The following is a 14,335-nucleotide window of genomic DNA, read 5'->3' on the forward strand; positions in this document are numbered from 1 at the left end:
ATAATTTACCATTGTATTGGGTGTGTTGGGGACACAAGAGACTCTTTGTTATTTGGTTGCAGGGTTGTTTGAGAGAGATCATCTTCATCCTACGCCTCCCATGGATTGATAAACCTTAGGCCATCCACTTTAGGGAAATTTGCTACTGTCCTACAAACCTCTGCACTTGGAGGCCCAACAACGTCTACAAGAAGAAGGTTGTGTAGTAGACATCACCACCACGGCAGATCACCCTCACTGTCTTCAGCTACCCATCCATCTCAAACGCAACGGGGCCGAGCTGCCGCCCGCCTAAGTCGCCATCTGTGGCCGTGCTAAGCTGCCTTGTGGAGAGTCGCCCGCGCCATCAGCCGCCCGGTAGCTCGCGCCTCCGGGGCGCCCCACGTTGAGCCGTCGTCCGAGAGCCTTCCCGTGTCGTGAGCCGCCTGGCCTCCCTCGCGCCTCACCTCATTCTGTACTGCGGTCGGCCTCCTGTGCCCCTGCAGCTCAGCCGGACGAAAGAAAGACAAAGAAGATGTAAAGGAGATTTTAAAAAACAACGGTCAAACATGATCCGGAGGATCCCTTCTGAGTTGCCCGGTGCCGCACTTAAAGCTGCCACCTCTGTCATCATTGCTGGAACCCTACGGCTGATAATTCTTGATAAAATATATCAGGTGAAATCCATCCTGTCAAGTTTCTATTGATATATTTTTATTTGAGAACAAATTACTCTCGTCTGTGAAATTTCTTATGCAGAACAATTCATCATTACAAAAGCGACCATCAAGCTATGGCCCTTGCTTACACCGGATGGATTAATGGACAGGGTCATTTATAACCCGTCGAGGTTCAACATATTCCAGCAATCCGTTGTTCAACTATATGTCGATTCATATGACGGTCAAGTATGGAGAGTCTCAAGCCAACTCCTCGAGTCGTCTTAAGACTCGGGGGCTACAATGACATGACTCGGCTGGATTGGCCAGTTTCAGTGAGTTCAATAACTCCGGGTCATTGGAGGGAAAGATAACCCGGTCCCGGAGACTGCTATTATATTGATGAAAATTTGAAGGCCGTCAGAAAATTTCCGGCTTAAAATGAAGGATTCCGGTTTAAAATCTGTCTCTCACGAAGCTTTGAAGCTTTCAATATCCGGTTTAAAATTCTGGCTCAAAAGAATCCATCTCTCGCAAGTTCGAGTTCTCAGAAAAAATAAAGGTTGGCAAAGAGAACTTGCTGCCATGATGCGCGGTTCAAACATGGTTATCCTGCCTTATTGGCTTATACACCCTGTTACAAATTACATGGGAGCTTCCTGCTCACTGAGCATAGCTATGACTGCCCTTTGATCTGGCTTATAGGCTGGGCTGTAAAAATCACTTGGGGGCTTCCTGTTCAAACATAGGTGTATTCACCAAAGAGAACATAGCGTTACTACCCTCTTGATAGGCTTGGAACACCAGGTGTATTCATCAAAGAGGACATAACCTTTTAATTGGCTTGGAACACCAGGTGTATTCACCAAAGTTTCCGGGTTATCTTGTTCAAACATAGGTGTATTCACCAAAGAGGACATAACCTTTTAATTGGCTTGGAATGCCAGGTGTATTCATCAAAAAATCCGGGTTATCCTGCCTTTGTATGTCTGCCACTCCGCCCAGGTAATCCTGGAATGACCCGCTGTACTTTTGACAGTCAATCTTATAAAGACCCTGAACTTGTCAAAGTTAAAACAGCGATTGGTCATGTGAGGCCCGGCTTACAGGGTTTGAATGAAGGATTAACTCAGTGGATCTGCGGCCCATGAAAGCACTTGAAATTTCGGCTTGGCGGCCTATGAAAGCCTTGTTTTTTCTGATTTGTTATTTTCTCTGAACATTGTTTTGATTCATATCCTTGTTCCATATTAACATATGGTGTAAAACAATTCAGGCCATGTAGCCTTAATCTTTATTACTCATATTTGAGCATATTTGGGGTTTTGATAACCCGTCCTGATAGAGGGCGTTAAGTTACCAGGATATCTTTGCCTTGAGCAATCAAAATCATGATATTGCATGCCTACGAGTCAATACCCGCAACGGGTTATATTATTCAAATCTTGAATAGCCAACATGGCTGGATTTTTATTATGGTTATCAATAACCAGTATTATGATTGAGGTTTTCAAAGTCGCTTTAGCGCACTGGCTATTATTTTATCAATGGATATGATTTATTCTACAATATAAGGAATAGTCCCGAGTCGCTGTAGGCTTACGACCCGGCACTTGGGGGCTACATTATTCAAGTTGAGATTACATCAAATATGCAAGTCCCATGTCAATGCCAGCATGCACCATGGCACTTGGGGGCTAATGCAAAGTCATTTTTACTTGCCTTATTGAAGACCCGACTCATCACATCGTAATGAGCCGACCCTTGGGGGCTACCAATTGCTCCTGTTAAAAATTCAAGGTACACAAGTTAAATCTATTATATTGAAGGGCCCATTGCTCAGTTGGTAAAGCACAAGGCTCTTAACCTTGTGGACGTGGGTTCAAGCCCTGCGATGAAGGCTACATCATATGATGTTATTTTCAATAATCATATCTACGAAGTCCCTGCTCATTATTGCATAATGACCCGACCCTTGGGGGCTACACTGGTTGAAGTTTTTATGAGCATAAGGCAATTACAAGTCCCAGGTTGCTGCAAGTATGACAACCCGGCACTTGGGGGCTACATATGTGGAATATTCAGTTTTGACTAGTGACTGAGATGAACAACTTGAATTTCTTCAAGGTTGTAACATTTATATTGAAGCAAGTCTTAAGCGGTTACTACGCTCCCTTCTTAAGACTTGGGGGCTACAAGTGATATGCATATAAGGGAGGTATATTTTCAATCTTGATGATTAGCAACAATTATGACCGGTGCCATCAATATTTACAAGCCGGCAATTTTGGATAAACCGGCAAGTTTTACATCTTCAAGTCGGCTGAAGATCAGATGAGTATTTCAATGACCAATATTTTTGTTAATCATTGGGAGCTGAGTCAAATGAATTATTCTTCACAATATTTCTGTGAGAAACCAACATCAGCAAATTGAGTATGAAGCTGGCCTATTGACCCAGATTTTCTAGAAGAAGGAAATGACAATGAATTAAGGATGATCAGGTGCCGGCTTACAAGAATTCTTAACCCGGAGCACAATCTGTCAAATTTGTTCTTGTGTTTGTTTTACAGGATCAGTTTGACATGGATAAATCCAAATTAAACTGGGGGCTAATGTCGGGGATATACCCCGCGGTATGACCCGGCCGGGACTTGGTATTTCATTGGTAAACCGCCCGAGGACTGACAATTCACTGATGACCCGGCCGAGCCTGGTTACCCATTGGTGAGCCGGCAGACAGTGATAAGCCGACAGACAGTGGTAAGCCGGCAGACAATGGTAAGCCGGCAGATAGAGATAAGCCGGCAGATAGTGGTGAGCCGGCAGACAGTGGTAAGCCGGCAAATAGTTATAAACCGACAGACAGAGTCGCCTGGGGTTAATAAGCCCGAGACGTTAAGAAGCCCATGGAGAGAAGCCCGTGATGAGAAGTCAGAATAGTTTAAGTCTTAATCCGATTAAGACTCTACATGTAACCCGTCCCTTCAACTTATATAAGGAGGGGCAGGGCACCCCGAAAGAGAGATAATCTTGAAGGTTAGACACAATCAGGAGAGTCGGTTTATGCGGCGACTCCCTCATGAGCATAATAAGACCTAGCCACAAACAGCATGTAGGGCTATTTCCGGATGATGTTTCCCGGGGCCCGAAGCTGTCTAAATCTTTGTCTTGTGTGTTGATCTGCCTCGCGTCTCTCATCCCGATCAATCCCTCTCAAGCTACCACATAGATGCGTTGGCCTCACGACTAAGTCGTCACACTAGGACATCTGTTGTGACAAATCCACGACGACTAAGCACTTGAGCAACAAGATCATTAAGCAATACCTCATCCCTTTTAATAGTATTGGCTTTCCTATTGACTCAATGTGATCTTGGATCACTTAAACAAAAATAAAGAGTCTTGAGCTTTTTGCCAATCTATTTCCTTAGCATTTTGAGGGGTCCACATCTCTAGTCCTTGCCATGCTAATCATTGAACATCCTGAAATATTTATCTTGAATAGACATTAGTTCAATGAGCTATTTGTTGTTATGAATTACCAAAACCACCCGGGGATTAGTTACAATTTCACAGATGTCGTTGGTGAGATGGTCAGGATGGGGGAGAGCACGTTCCTGAAGACTACTATCAAGTTTGCTCGCGTCGTGGTGGAGGTGTTTGGAGCTGAGTATCTCAGCGAACCAAATGTGCAGGACACGGAGAAGTTGTTGGCTATTGGAGAGGCCACGGGGTTTCCAGAAATGCTCAGATCAATTGATTGCATGCATTGGCAATGAAAGAACTGCCCCAAAAGTTTGCAGGGAATGTATCAAGGTCACACCAAAGAGGCCACCATCATAATAGAAGCAGTGGCATCACATGACTTATCGATTTGGCATGCTTTCTTTGGAATGTCAGGTTCTCATCAACGTGCTTCAACGATCTCCGATGTTCAGGTGACTTTGCAATGGGGAATCATCGCCATGCAACTACACCGTCAACGGCCAGAACTACAACATGGGATACTATCTTGCCGACGGCATCTATCCTCAATGGGCGGTGTTTGTGAAGACCATATCCGAACCGCGTGGCAATAAACAGAGCCACTTTGCAACAATGCAGGAAGCTGCTAGGAAGGATGTGGAGAGGGCATTTGTTGTGCTTCAAACTCGTTGGGGAATTGTTCGTGGCGCTGCAATGACGTGGGAATCGGAGACTTTGTGGTAACTCATGACTTGTTGTGTTATTTTGCACAATATGATTGTCGAGGATGAGGGTGATGGTGTAGCCCAAACCAATGATTTCGAAACACCAGCAGAACAAGTTGAAATCCCAGAAGATCAAGATGCAACTCAGCTCATGAACTTTCTGCAGATGCATCAGAACCTTCGAGATCATCAGGTGCACGTGCAACTACTCAGTAATCTTGCGAAGCATATATGGACCCACAATGGAAACCAAAAAACTGATGTTTGAGTTTTGCACTTAAAATATATTTTTTGTAAACACTATTTATGTTCGGCACCAAACATTTGCCTTTAAGTGTAACAATGGCCTATATGATCGATGTTCGTGGATTTGAGAGTTCAGATTTGAGATATGTGGATGCCAAGAGCGAAATATGAGTGTCCGTCCGGATGCGTTTGTGGGCATGCCCGGACGCGTCTGTGGACATATAGGGGAGCGGATTTGCGAAGTCCAGCTGTAGATGCTCTAAGGTTAGTGGAGTTTTCAGGGTTTGAGAGCTCAGTGCTTGTTGACCGCGGTGGGGTGGTCAGATGGATCCGCCGGATCGTCTCATCTCGTCGCCAGCTCCATTATACTGTTGCTTGACAAGTGTACAAGCATCCATGCATGCAAAATTCCTGACTTCTCCACAGCGGCGATAATGCCCAACCGCTTCGTGGGCTCTGCTGGGCACCACGGCGCCTTTGCATTCAATCGAGCCATTTAAAGGTCCTACCTACGTGCTATGGTATGCTCTGAAAATAGCAAAGCCGGGTCGGTACAAGCCCCGAGCTAGTGCTTCATGGCTGCCTGATCTGTCTCCCGACTCGAGCAGGGGCTTAGCTGTTGCGGGCTTGTAGTTAATGGCAGCACAACTGGCTTAGTACTGCATCTTTGTTCCTTTCTTGTGCTTCGATCTGCTCGCGAGCTACCCGAGTCCATGCCTCAGTTGGAAGAGATTGTCTCGACGGCCGGCGGGGCAGGCTCGCCACCACCGCCGCTGTGGTTTCTGGTCTTCCTCGCCCTCGGCCTCCACGCCGTTGTTGTATCCGCCGCGACCTTCCTCGCGTGGCTGTACCGCGCATTCCTCCGGCGGGGCCAGGACCTGGGCCTGCGCTACGGCGCGTGGGCTGTGGTCACCGGCGCCACCGACGGCATCGGCCGCGCTCTGGCGCTCGAGCTCGCGCGCAGGGGGCTAGACCTCGTCCTCGTCGGCCGGAACCCCGCCAAGCTGTCCCGCGTCAGCAAGGAGGCCAAGGATGCGGCGCCGTCCTGCATGGTGAAGAGCGTGGTGTTCGACCTCGCCGGTGACGCGACGGAGCTGTCGCTGGGCGCGGCGAGGGTGGCGGCGGCCGTGAAGGGGCTCGACGTGGGCCTCCTGGTGAACAACGCCGGCGCGACGTACCCTTGCGCGGCCTACTTCCACGAGGTGGAGACCCCGGTGTGGGAGGCCGTGGTGCGGGTGAACGTGGAGGCGGCCACGCGGATCTCGCGCGCCGTCGTGCCCGCGATGGCTGGAAAGGGGAGGGGCGCCATCGTCAACGTCGGGTCCGGTTCGTCCGTGGTGGTGCCGGCGTTCCCGCTCTACGCCGTGTACGCGGCAAGCAAAGCGTAAGTACTACGTATGACTCATGCATACATCTTGCGTAGTATAGGTTTTGGATCCACACATGTGTGTGGTGGTGATACCTCTACCTCTCCACTTGGCGACGGCGGCCTGCGAGGCCCCGATCGTGCTTGCGCTGCCCCTCCGTTCAACCGTTGCCTTGCCGGCTACAATTGCTCGGCACTGTAGTGTGCCATTCCGACGAGACATATAAAATATCAGTTTTGCTACACTTACGGGAGCAACTTACGGAATGCAGCTACGGATCCAAGGTGGGCTTATCTGATTGAATTAGGAGGGGTCCCCACTATACCTGGCCATGGGCCGGGCTTGGGCAGGGCCTAAAAAGCCCATGGCAGAAAACTGGGGCCCAGGCCCTCCCAGGCCCTACCATCGGGCCTACGAGGATGGTAGGGCCTGGGTCTCAGTTTTCTGCCGTGGGCTTTTTAAGGCCCGGCCCTGCCCGGCCCATGGCCAGGTATAGTCCCCACCACTTGAAATCAGGGGGAGGTTAATGTGATTAGCCCACGTCTGTCCGTAGCCGGCGATCCGCAAAATAGTCCCCGTAGGTGTAGCATTTTTGATAAAATTTTGAGGCAGCAGAGAAGTAGAAGGATGTACAGTATATGTGTGATATGATAGGGTCATCCAGCTGAACACATTAAATAGGCATCAAATCCCAATAGTAGGGTGAGTCGGACAGAGCTAAAAAAACAAATTGTGAGGACATATGTAGTTCACTGCTCATAAAAATTTTCTTGCCTTAGGTGTGGCTAGAACCAAACACCCACATCTAATTTGATCAAACTTGCCTAAGATGAGGTGTGACAAAGTGTGGCAATATGTGGCTGAAAACCAAACAGCCCCATGGTCCAACTGATAATGAGTCAAGCGGATTGTCTAGACACCCCAAAGTTCCTCAGGTTTAGTTCAGATTTGTGAAAATTCGGGTGTCCGAACCGATCTGCAGACGTTTGATGCAAAGCGTTAAAGGGCAAAAAGTGTCCCAACCAGTAAGATCAGGAGGTTTAGAGGCGTTTTGATGCACACCGTTGGAGTTGCTCTTGTGATCTCAGTTTTAATGATATATTAGTAAAAACTTCCATGCAGGCTGTACGGTAGCCACCATCATGTCCGAACAGTATTGCTTGGTTAGTGTTTTCGTTTTACAAAATGCTTGGATACTGTTTGTTGTCAGTATAATGCCATGTTGAATATGTTTCCGGCTACAGGGCTCCAACATGCGTCCCCATTTTGTTTTGTTTTTTGGGTCTCTAATCTTCTGTCCACGTGGCCTACTTAATCGACGGAATCAATTAATTCCATTTCTACAGTTCATCTGATCATTAGTTTTAAAAATACTTCAAGTAATCAAATCATATTAAATGACAACTGTTCATAACACCAGTAAAATATCTTATTGATTAACTTTGCAAGTCTATGTCTTTGTTGAGAATTTCTGAAGTCTCGATTGATTTAGAAAAACACAAATTCAGTTTAGTGGAGTTGCATTTTTATTAAATTGATTGAGAAGAAAATCTCAGTCGATTGAGACTTCGAAAAACCATAACTTTATTTTTTTAAAATATTATGATGAATCTCCACTGTTTCTCCTATCTTTATATGTAGATTATATACATGTCACTATTTTTGCATAACTTAAATTGTGCTTTTATTGATACATGTGTGAATTACGATTGTTTCATTTTGTTTCAAAAAAAATCAACTTCCTGGACTTCGGTATTTTTTGTCTTACGTACCACACATGTTTCCTTCAAATCTACTCCCTCCGTTTTTAAATATAAGTTTTTTTTATAGATTTCAATACAGACTACATATCTGTGTCTATAGACCTATTTTAGAGTGTAGATTCACTCATTTTGCTCTGTATGTAGTCTATATTGAAATCTCTAAACAGACTTATATTTAGAAACGGAAGGAATACATTGTTTGGTAGACACCTTTTAAACTACATTCTTTTGTGTGCTGGTAACCTTTGGTGAAACTAAGTCAAGTTTGGGGCTCTCCGAGAAAAAAGAAAAAAGAAAAAAGGGTTCAGTGCATGGTAGTCCTATGCTAAACATAGTACCATCCTATTTGCACTACCGATTAGTCGAATAAAAGCAGCTTGGATAATAGTGAATCAGCCAATAGTACTATGTATGGATTTTTTTTAAAGTACAATGTTTGCTACATCTACCACCGGGTCCAAGCACACAACGCATATTAATGCATGCCTAATATGGCCATGGATGATGGGAAGATTATGGTTCTTTCAATAAATAACGCACCGCTAATCAGTGGAGCAAAAGGATAAAAATAGTATTCGAATTAAATACTATCATTTCCATACAGTAAATCCAGTTTCTCGCTCCTGAAATAAATACTCTGAACTCATAGTTCCAAAATCGAGAATTTCCATACAGTAATTATCTTTAAATGTAGGATAATCTTTCGGCCTCTGCATCGGTAACAGATGATGTTGAACAATCAATGGTGATGCACACCGTTTTTATTGGATACGCCTCTAATATGAACTTTGTTTTTAGTACAAGGAAGATGAGTTTGAGCATTACCTGTTGCTATTTCTAATTTCTACATTTGGTCACCCTGACAGGTATATTGATCAACTGTCTCGGAGTCTTAGCGTGGAATACAAACACTACGGAGTGGATGTCCAATGCCAGGTATGCATGCAGTTTCCTCTTCATCTTTACATAGAAAACCAGAAATAGTTTGTGCCTGCTGGGTTTTTTTTTGTAACAAGACAAAAGATTTCCCATTTACATTGATTAAGAAGAAGAGAATTGCCCATGCAATTGTCGAAAAAACCGGGCTAAAACTGATACAACCCAACCCACATGACATGGGTACCACCGGCCAACCCAAAAATAGTTTGCGTCTGCTAGTGAAATGCACACAAACTTCATGGATCTCCATGTAATTTTGTACTCGGTGTCACAGAAGACAGGACAAACAACGTACTTTGGAATTGAGTTGAAATATCCTAGTAATGGATTACTGTGGTGCACTGCAGATTCCTTTGTACGTGGCCACCAAGATGTCGCCTGTTAAGGGCGACTCTCCGTTCATACCATCACCCGAGGAGTACGTCAAAGCTGTCATTCGCTGCATTGGCTACGAGCCGAGATGCGTCCCCTACTGGCGCCACTCCGTCCAGTGGTTCTTGGCGTCTCTGGCGCCAGACTCTGCTCTCAATCTGTGGCGTCTCCGGGTTGGTATCCGGAAGAGAAATGAGATGAGAGCTCTGCTCGGAGAGAAGGAACTCAGCTGAACAGCCTATGGGTGTGAAAAGAAACCGATCTGTTTATTTTTGTGGAGAATGATTCGAATAGGCATTTGGTTTATGTTTAGGCTTGTTCGAGAAGTTGATTATTCCAGAGTTTTCTATCGTATGTAATTAACGTTTGTTCTCTTGTCAATGTTTTCATGAAAAGTGTAATTTCTTTGTTGGGTGATGTTGGATGAAGATTTTCCGTGATTGAATTTTTGTAAGATTACAACATACTCCGTCTGATCGCGCGGCATGGATGTCGGCGCAGGGTTGGCGCCACAACACACGTGTGGAACCGTTTGCTCAAAGCGAACCATGTGAACATTGATGTGTTCACCCAACGACCCTCACCCACTCGCCAAGCGATTCCTCTCATTCCCCTTATTTGTTCCCAAACCCAGAGTGAGAGGGAGATGGAGAAGCATCAACAACCATGGGCAGTGGCGAATCTACTAGGAGGGCTTTAACAGGCTTAAGGGCCCCCCCCCCCCCCCAGCTTTGTAAAATAGTTTTTACTACTAGTTTAAAGGCTCAATCCAGCCATTTGTTGGTCCAACACAACGTATATTCACATGACATAGGCAGCCCAGCCCACCCTCCATTTTCTTTGTAGATTCGCCACTGACCATGGGATGGTTGTGGTAGCATGGCGGTGTTAGGGTCAAAATGTTGACGAGCTGGATTGGGGTCACTTGGGTTGCCGTTGCCGTCGTGGAAGCGGGTGCACTACGCCACAACACTTAATTGGGGGTAATTAACTACTGGTAAAAATACCTGAAAAAGGTTTAAAAAAATCTGTCAGGGCATTTTTAACTGCCGATACAAGTACCTAACAGCACGATAAGTGCCGATAGAACTGTAGAAACGAGGGCACACATACTGTTAGTAATAACGGCCAACCTTTAGGGCCCACTATCTGCTGGGAGAACTTAACCACTCCTTAATATCTGTCGAGGATTGTATCTGACGCGAGATGTAAATAGTATCAGGCCTAAGCGCGCACTAACGAGAGGGGTAAACTCATGAGGTATCAAATTTTTGGCCCGAAAAAGGAACGGACGAAGCTGACCTCAATCAACTTCATCCCCGAACCAACCCCATTCAGGAGATCTCATCCGCCGCCGATCACCCTCCACCCCTACCACTACTGCCATTGCCGCACACCACCGCAACCCCGCTGCCCCCAACCACCCCACCTGTTGTAGACTGCCCTCCACCCCCACGACTGCCGCCGCCGACCGCAAACATCCCACATCACAGCCGCCGAGGTCACGAACCACGCCACCGGCTCTTACCGGCCCCATCACGGAACCACTCCACCGGCGACCACCCTCCTCTGTCGAGAGCGTTCTCCCCACAAGCATCTCCCGAGTAGCGGTCGAGCGGGGCCGCCTCCTCTAGGTTGCGGATTTAGAAAATGTTCAAGATCTTGAACAATGTTCACGTACTCAAAAAATGTTCATCAATTTGACCAAAATTTCACGAATTCAAATAATGTTCATGATTTTTTTTAAATGTCCATGAGAACGAAAAAATGTTTGCAGATTTCCAAAATTGTTCCCATGAAAAATACTTCATCAGTTAGAAAAATGTTCATGCATTTGAAAAACATTGTTCATAAAAAAAATCTTCGTGAATTTCAAAAAACTTCCAAAATGCAATAACTTTCCACCAATTCAAAAAATATTCACAATTTTAATATTTTTCGCAATTTCATAAAATATTCATGAATTAGAAAAAATATTTCATGGTTTAAGTAAAATTGTGCAAGATTTTAGAAATGTTTATGATTAAAAAGATGTTCATGAGTTCGTAAAAATGTTCACAATTTCTTAAAACTGCTCATGAGTTTTAAAATATCAAAAACAAATGTTCAAAAATTTAGAAAATATTCATGATTTTAAAAAAAAAGTTCACAAATTTCAAAGATGTACATTATTTCAAAAAATAAATGTTCACAAAGTTGAAAAATGTTCGCGATTTCTGAAAAAAAATTCAAAATTTTGAAATATGTTTCCAATAAAACTAAGAAGGAAAAGAGAAATAGAAAACTAAGGAAAAAGTAAATAAAAAAGAGACGAAACGTAAAAGAAAATTAAAGAAAAAACAAAAACAAAATGGTCCAGGGAAGGTTTGGAATACACCCTAAAATGGGCCAGCCCAAACACTGATCGAACACACTGGAGGAATGCGTGCTCTCGCAGGCGTCCTATGCAAATAGGAGACCACATAAAAAAAGATAGAAGTGGCTAGCTACGTCGAGTCATTCAAAGTGGGCCGGCCCATAGACGCTTTTGTTCGGTTTTAACAACAATTGGTTGCAACTAGCAAAAAATAGGAAATTTCTCCAAAAAACAAAAGGCAAAAAAATGGGAGGCGTGTGTATGCTTAGCGGGCGCGACTAGTGTTGTGAGTGAAAGATCGAGGATGTCGCCTAGAGGGGGGCGTGAATAGGCGCTTTAAAATAATTACGGTTTAGGCTTGAACAAATGCGGAATAAACCTAGCGGTTAATTTGTCAAGCACAAAACCTACAACAACTAGGCTCACCTATGTGCACCAACAACTTATGCTAAGCAAGATAAACAACTAGGTGATAGCAAGATATATAGCAAGAAACAATATGGCTATCATAAAGTAAAGTGCATAAGTAAAGGGCTCGGGTAAGAGATAACCAAGGCACGCGGAGACGACGATGTATCCCGAAGTTCACACCCTTGCGGATGCTAATCTCCGTTTGGAGCGGTGTGGAGGCACAATGCTCCCCACGAAGCCACTAGGGCCACCGTAATCTCCTCACGCCCTCGCACAATGCAAGATGTCGTGATTCCACTAAGGGACCCTTGAGGGCGGTCACCGAACCCGTACAAATGGCAACCCTTGGGGGCGGTCACCGAACCCGTACACTTTGGCAACCCTTGGGGGCGGTCACCGGTACCCGTCAAATTGCTCGGGGCGATCTCCACAACCTAATTGGAGACCCCGACGCTTGCCCGGAGCTTTACACCGCAATGATTGAGCTCCGAGCACCACCAACCATCTAGGGCGCCCAAGCACCCAAGAGGAACAAGCTCAAGGGTACCAAGCACCTAAGAGTAATAAGCTTCTCAACTTGTAACTTCCACGTATCACGTGGAGAACTCAAACTTATGCACCAAATGCAATGGCAAGGGCACACAGAGTGCCCAAGTCCTTCTCTCCCAAATCCCACCAAAGCAACTAATGCTAGGGAGGAAAATGAGAGGAAGAACAAGAAGAGAACACGAAGAACTCCAAGATCTAGATCCAAGGGGTTCCCCTCACATAGAGGAGAAAGTGATTGGTGGAAATGTGGATCCAGATCTCCTCTCTCTTTTCCCCCCAAAACTAGCAAGAATCCATGGAGGATTGAGAAATAGCAAGCTCGAAGAAGGTCAACAATGGGGGGAGAACACGAGCTCAAAGGATAAGGCTCAATGGGGAAGAAGACCCCCTTTTATAGGGGGGAGAAATCCAACTGTTATCCCCATTCTCAGCCCACAGCGAGCGATACTACCGCTCTAGGGAGCAGTACTACCGCTGGGCGCAGCGGTACTGCCACTCGGTCCAGCGGTACTACCTCGCACAACGCCTAAGGGAGAAGGAACAGAGGAGAGGGCCACTAAGCGGCACTAGCAGCGGTGGTATGGGCGGTACTACCACTCCTACTGCCGCTGTTACTGCCGCTAAACCCGACACGAGACACGTAGGTCTTGAGTCGAGGCGGTACCAGCGCGGAACCGGAGCCGTACTACCGCTTGTGGCTATAAGCGGTACTGCCGCTCCGGCCCAGCGGTACTACCGTTGGCGCGTCCCTTAAGCTACTTCCAAGAAAAACATAAGCACGGGAAAACCAGAACTGCCACAACTTCTGCAAATGAGCTCCGAATGGAGCAAACTCAAGCTTGTTGGATAGAAGATGACAAATACTATCCAACAACGACAGAGGAGTGAAACTTCCAATAGAGAAGAACTGGCATAACCTCCAACATCGAAAACATCATAGAAGATGCATGTGAACTCCGTTTTCGATGAACTCGAGCTTGTCATCAAGATGACCATAAGCTCCAAATCTCACAAGGAGAAGAACCAAACAAGAACCAATATAGATGATGCAAGGATGCAATGGTTTGAGCTATCAATGAACGATACGATCAAGCTACTCATCGATAGCCCCCCTTGATGGTATGACAATCGATCCTATAACTCGGTCTCCCAACTACCACCATGGGACCGGTAAAATAGAAAACCTATCAAGGGCAAACCTTTGCCTTGCACATAGTCCACTTGAGCTAGATGATGACGATCTTGACTCCCTCAAGTTGGACCACCTTTCTTGATTGCGTTGGCTCGGTGAAGACTAGTTGATTGCTCCCCCATAATCCACTATGGGTGAGCCACCCTTTGGCACATCTTCACAAGTCCATTGTCGCCACAATGGACGGCAAGCTTCAAGCATGATATCTTCATGATGCTCCACTTGAATTTGCACACCACAACCTAACCGCACAAGGAACTCTCACGAAGACCATGGGTTAGTACACAAAGTGTAATTGACAATGCTTAT

At 45.7% G+C, this 14,335-nt stretch overlaps 1 protein-coding gene across 1 annotated transcript; it reads left to right on the forward strand.

Moving 5' to 3' along the window:
* Positions 1-5,597: 5,597 nt before the first annotated feature.
* LOC109773689 (very-long-chain 3-oxoacyl-CoA reductase-like protein At1g24470) lies at positions 5,598-9,919 on the forward strand. The gene is made up of 3 exons (XM_020332396.4): positions 5,598-6,461; positions 9,074-9,143; positions 9,494-9,919. Exons 1-3 carry the CDS (start codon positions 5,791-5,793, stop codon positions 9,749-9,751), a joined length of 999 nt encoding a protein of 332 aa, XP_020187985.1. The 5' UTR covers positions 5,598-5,790; the 3' UTR covers positions 9,752-9,919.
* The last annotated feature ends 4,416 nt before the right edge of the window (positions 9,920-14,335 follow it).

The sequence above is a fragment of the Aegilops tauschii genome, chromosome 1 (assembly GCF_002575655.3).
Source record: "Aegilops tauschii subsp. strangulata cultivar AL8/78 chromosome 1, Aet v6.0, whole genome shotgun sequence".
In the NCBI taxonomy this organism is placed as follows: Eukaryota; Viridiplantae; Streptophyta; class Magnoliopsida; order Poales; family Poaceae; genus Aegilops; species Aegilops tauschii.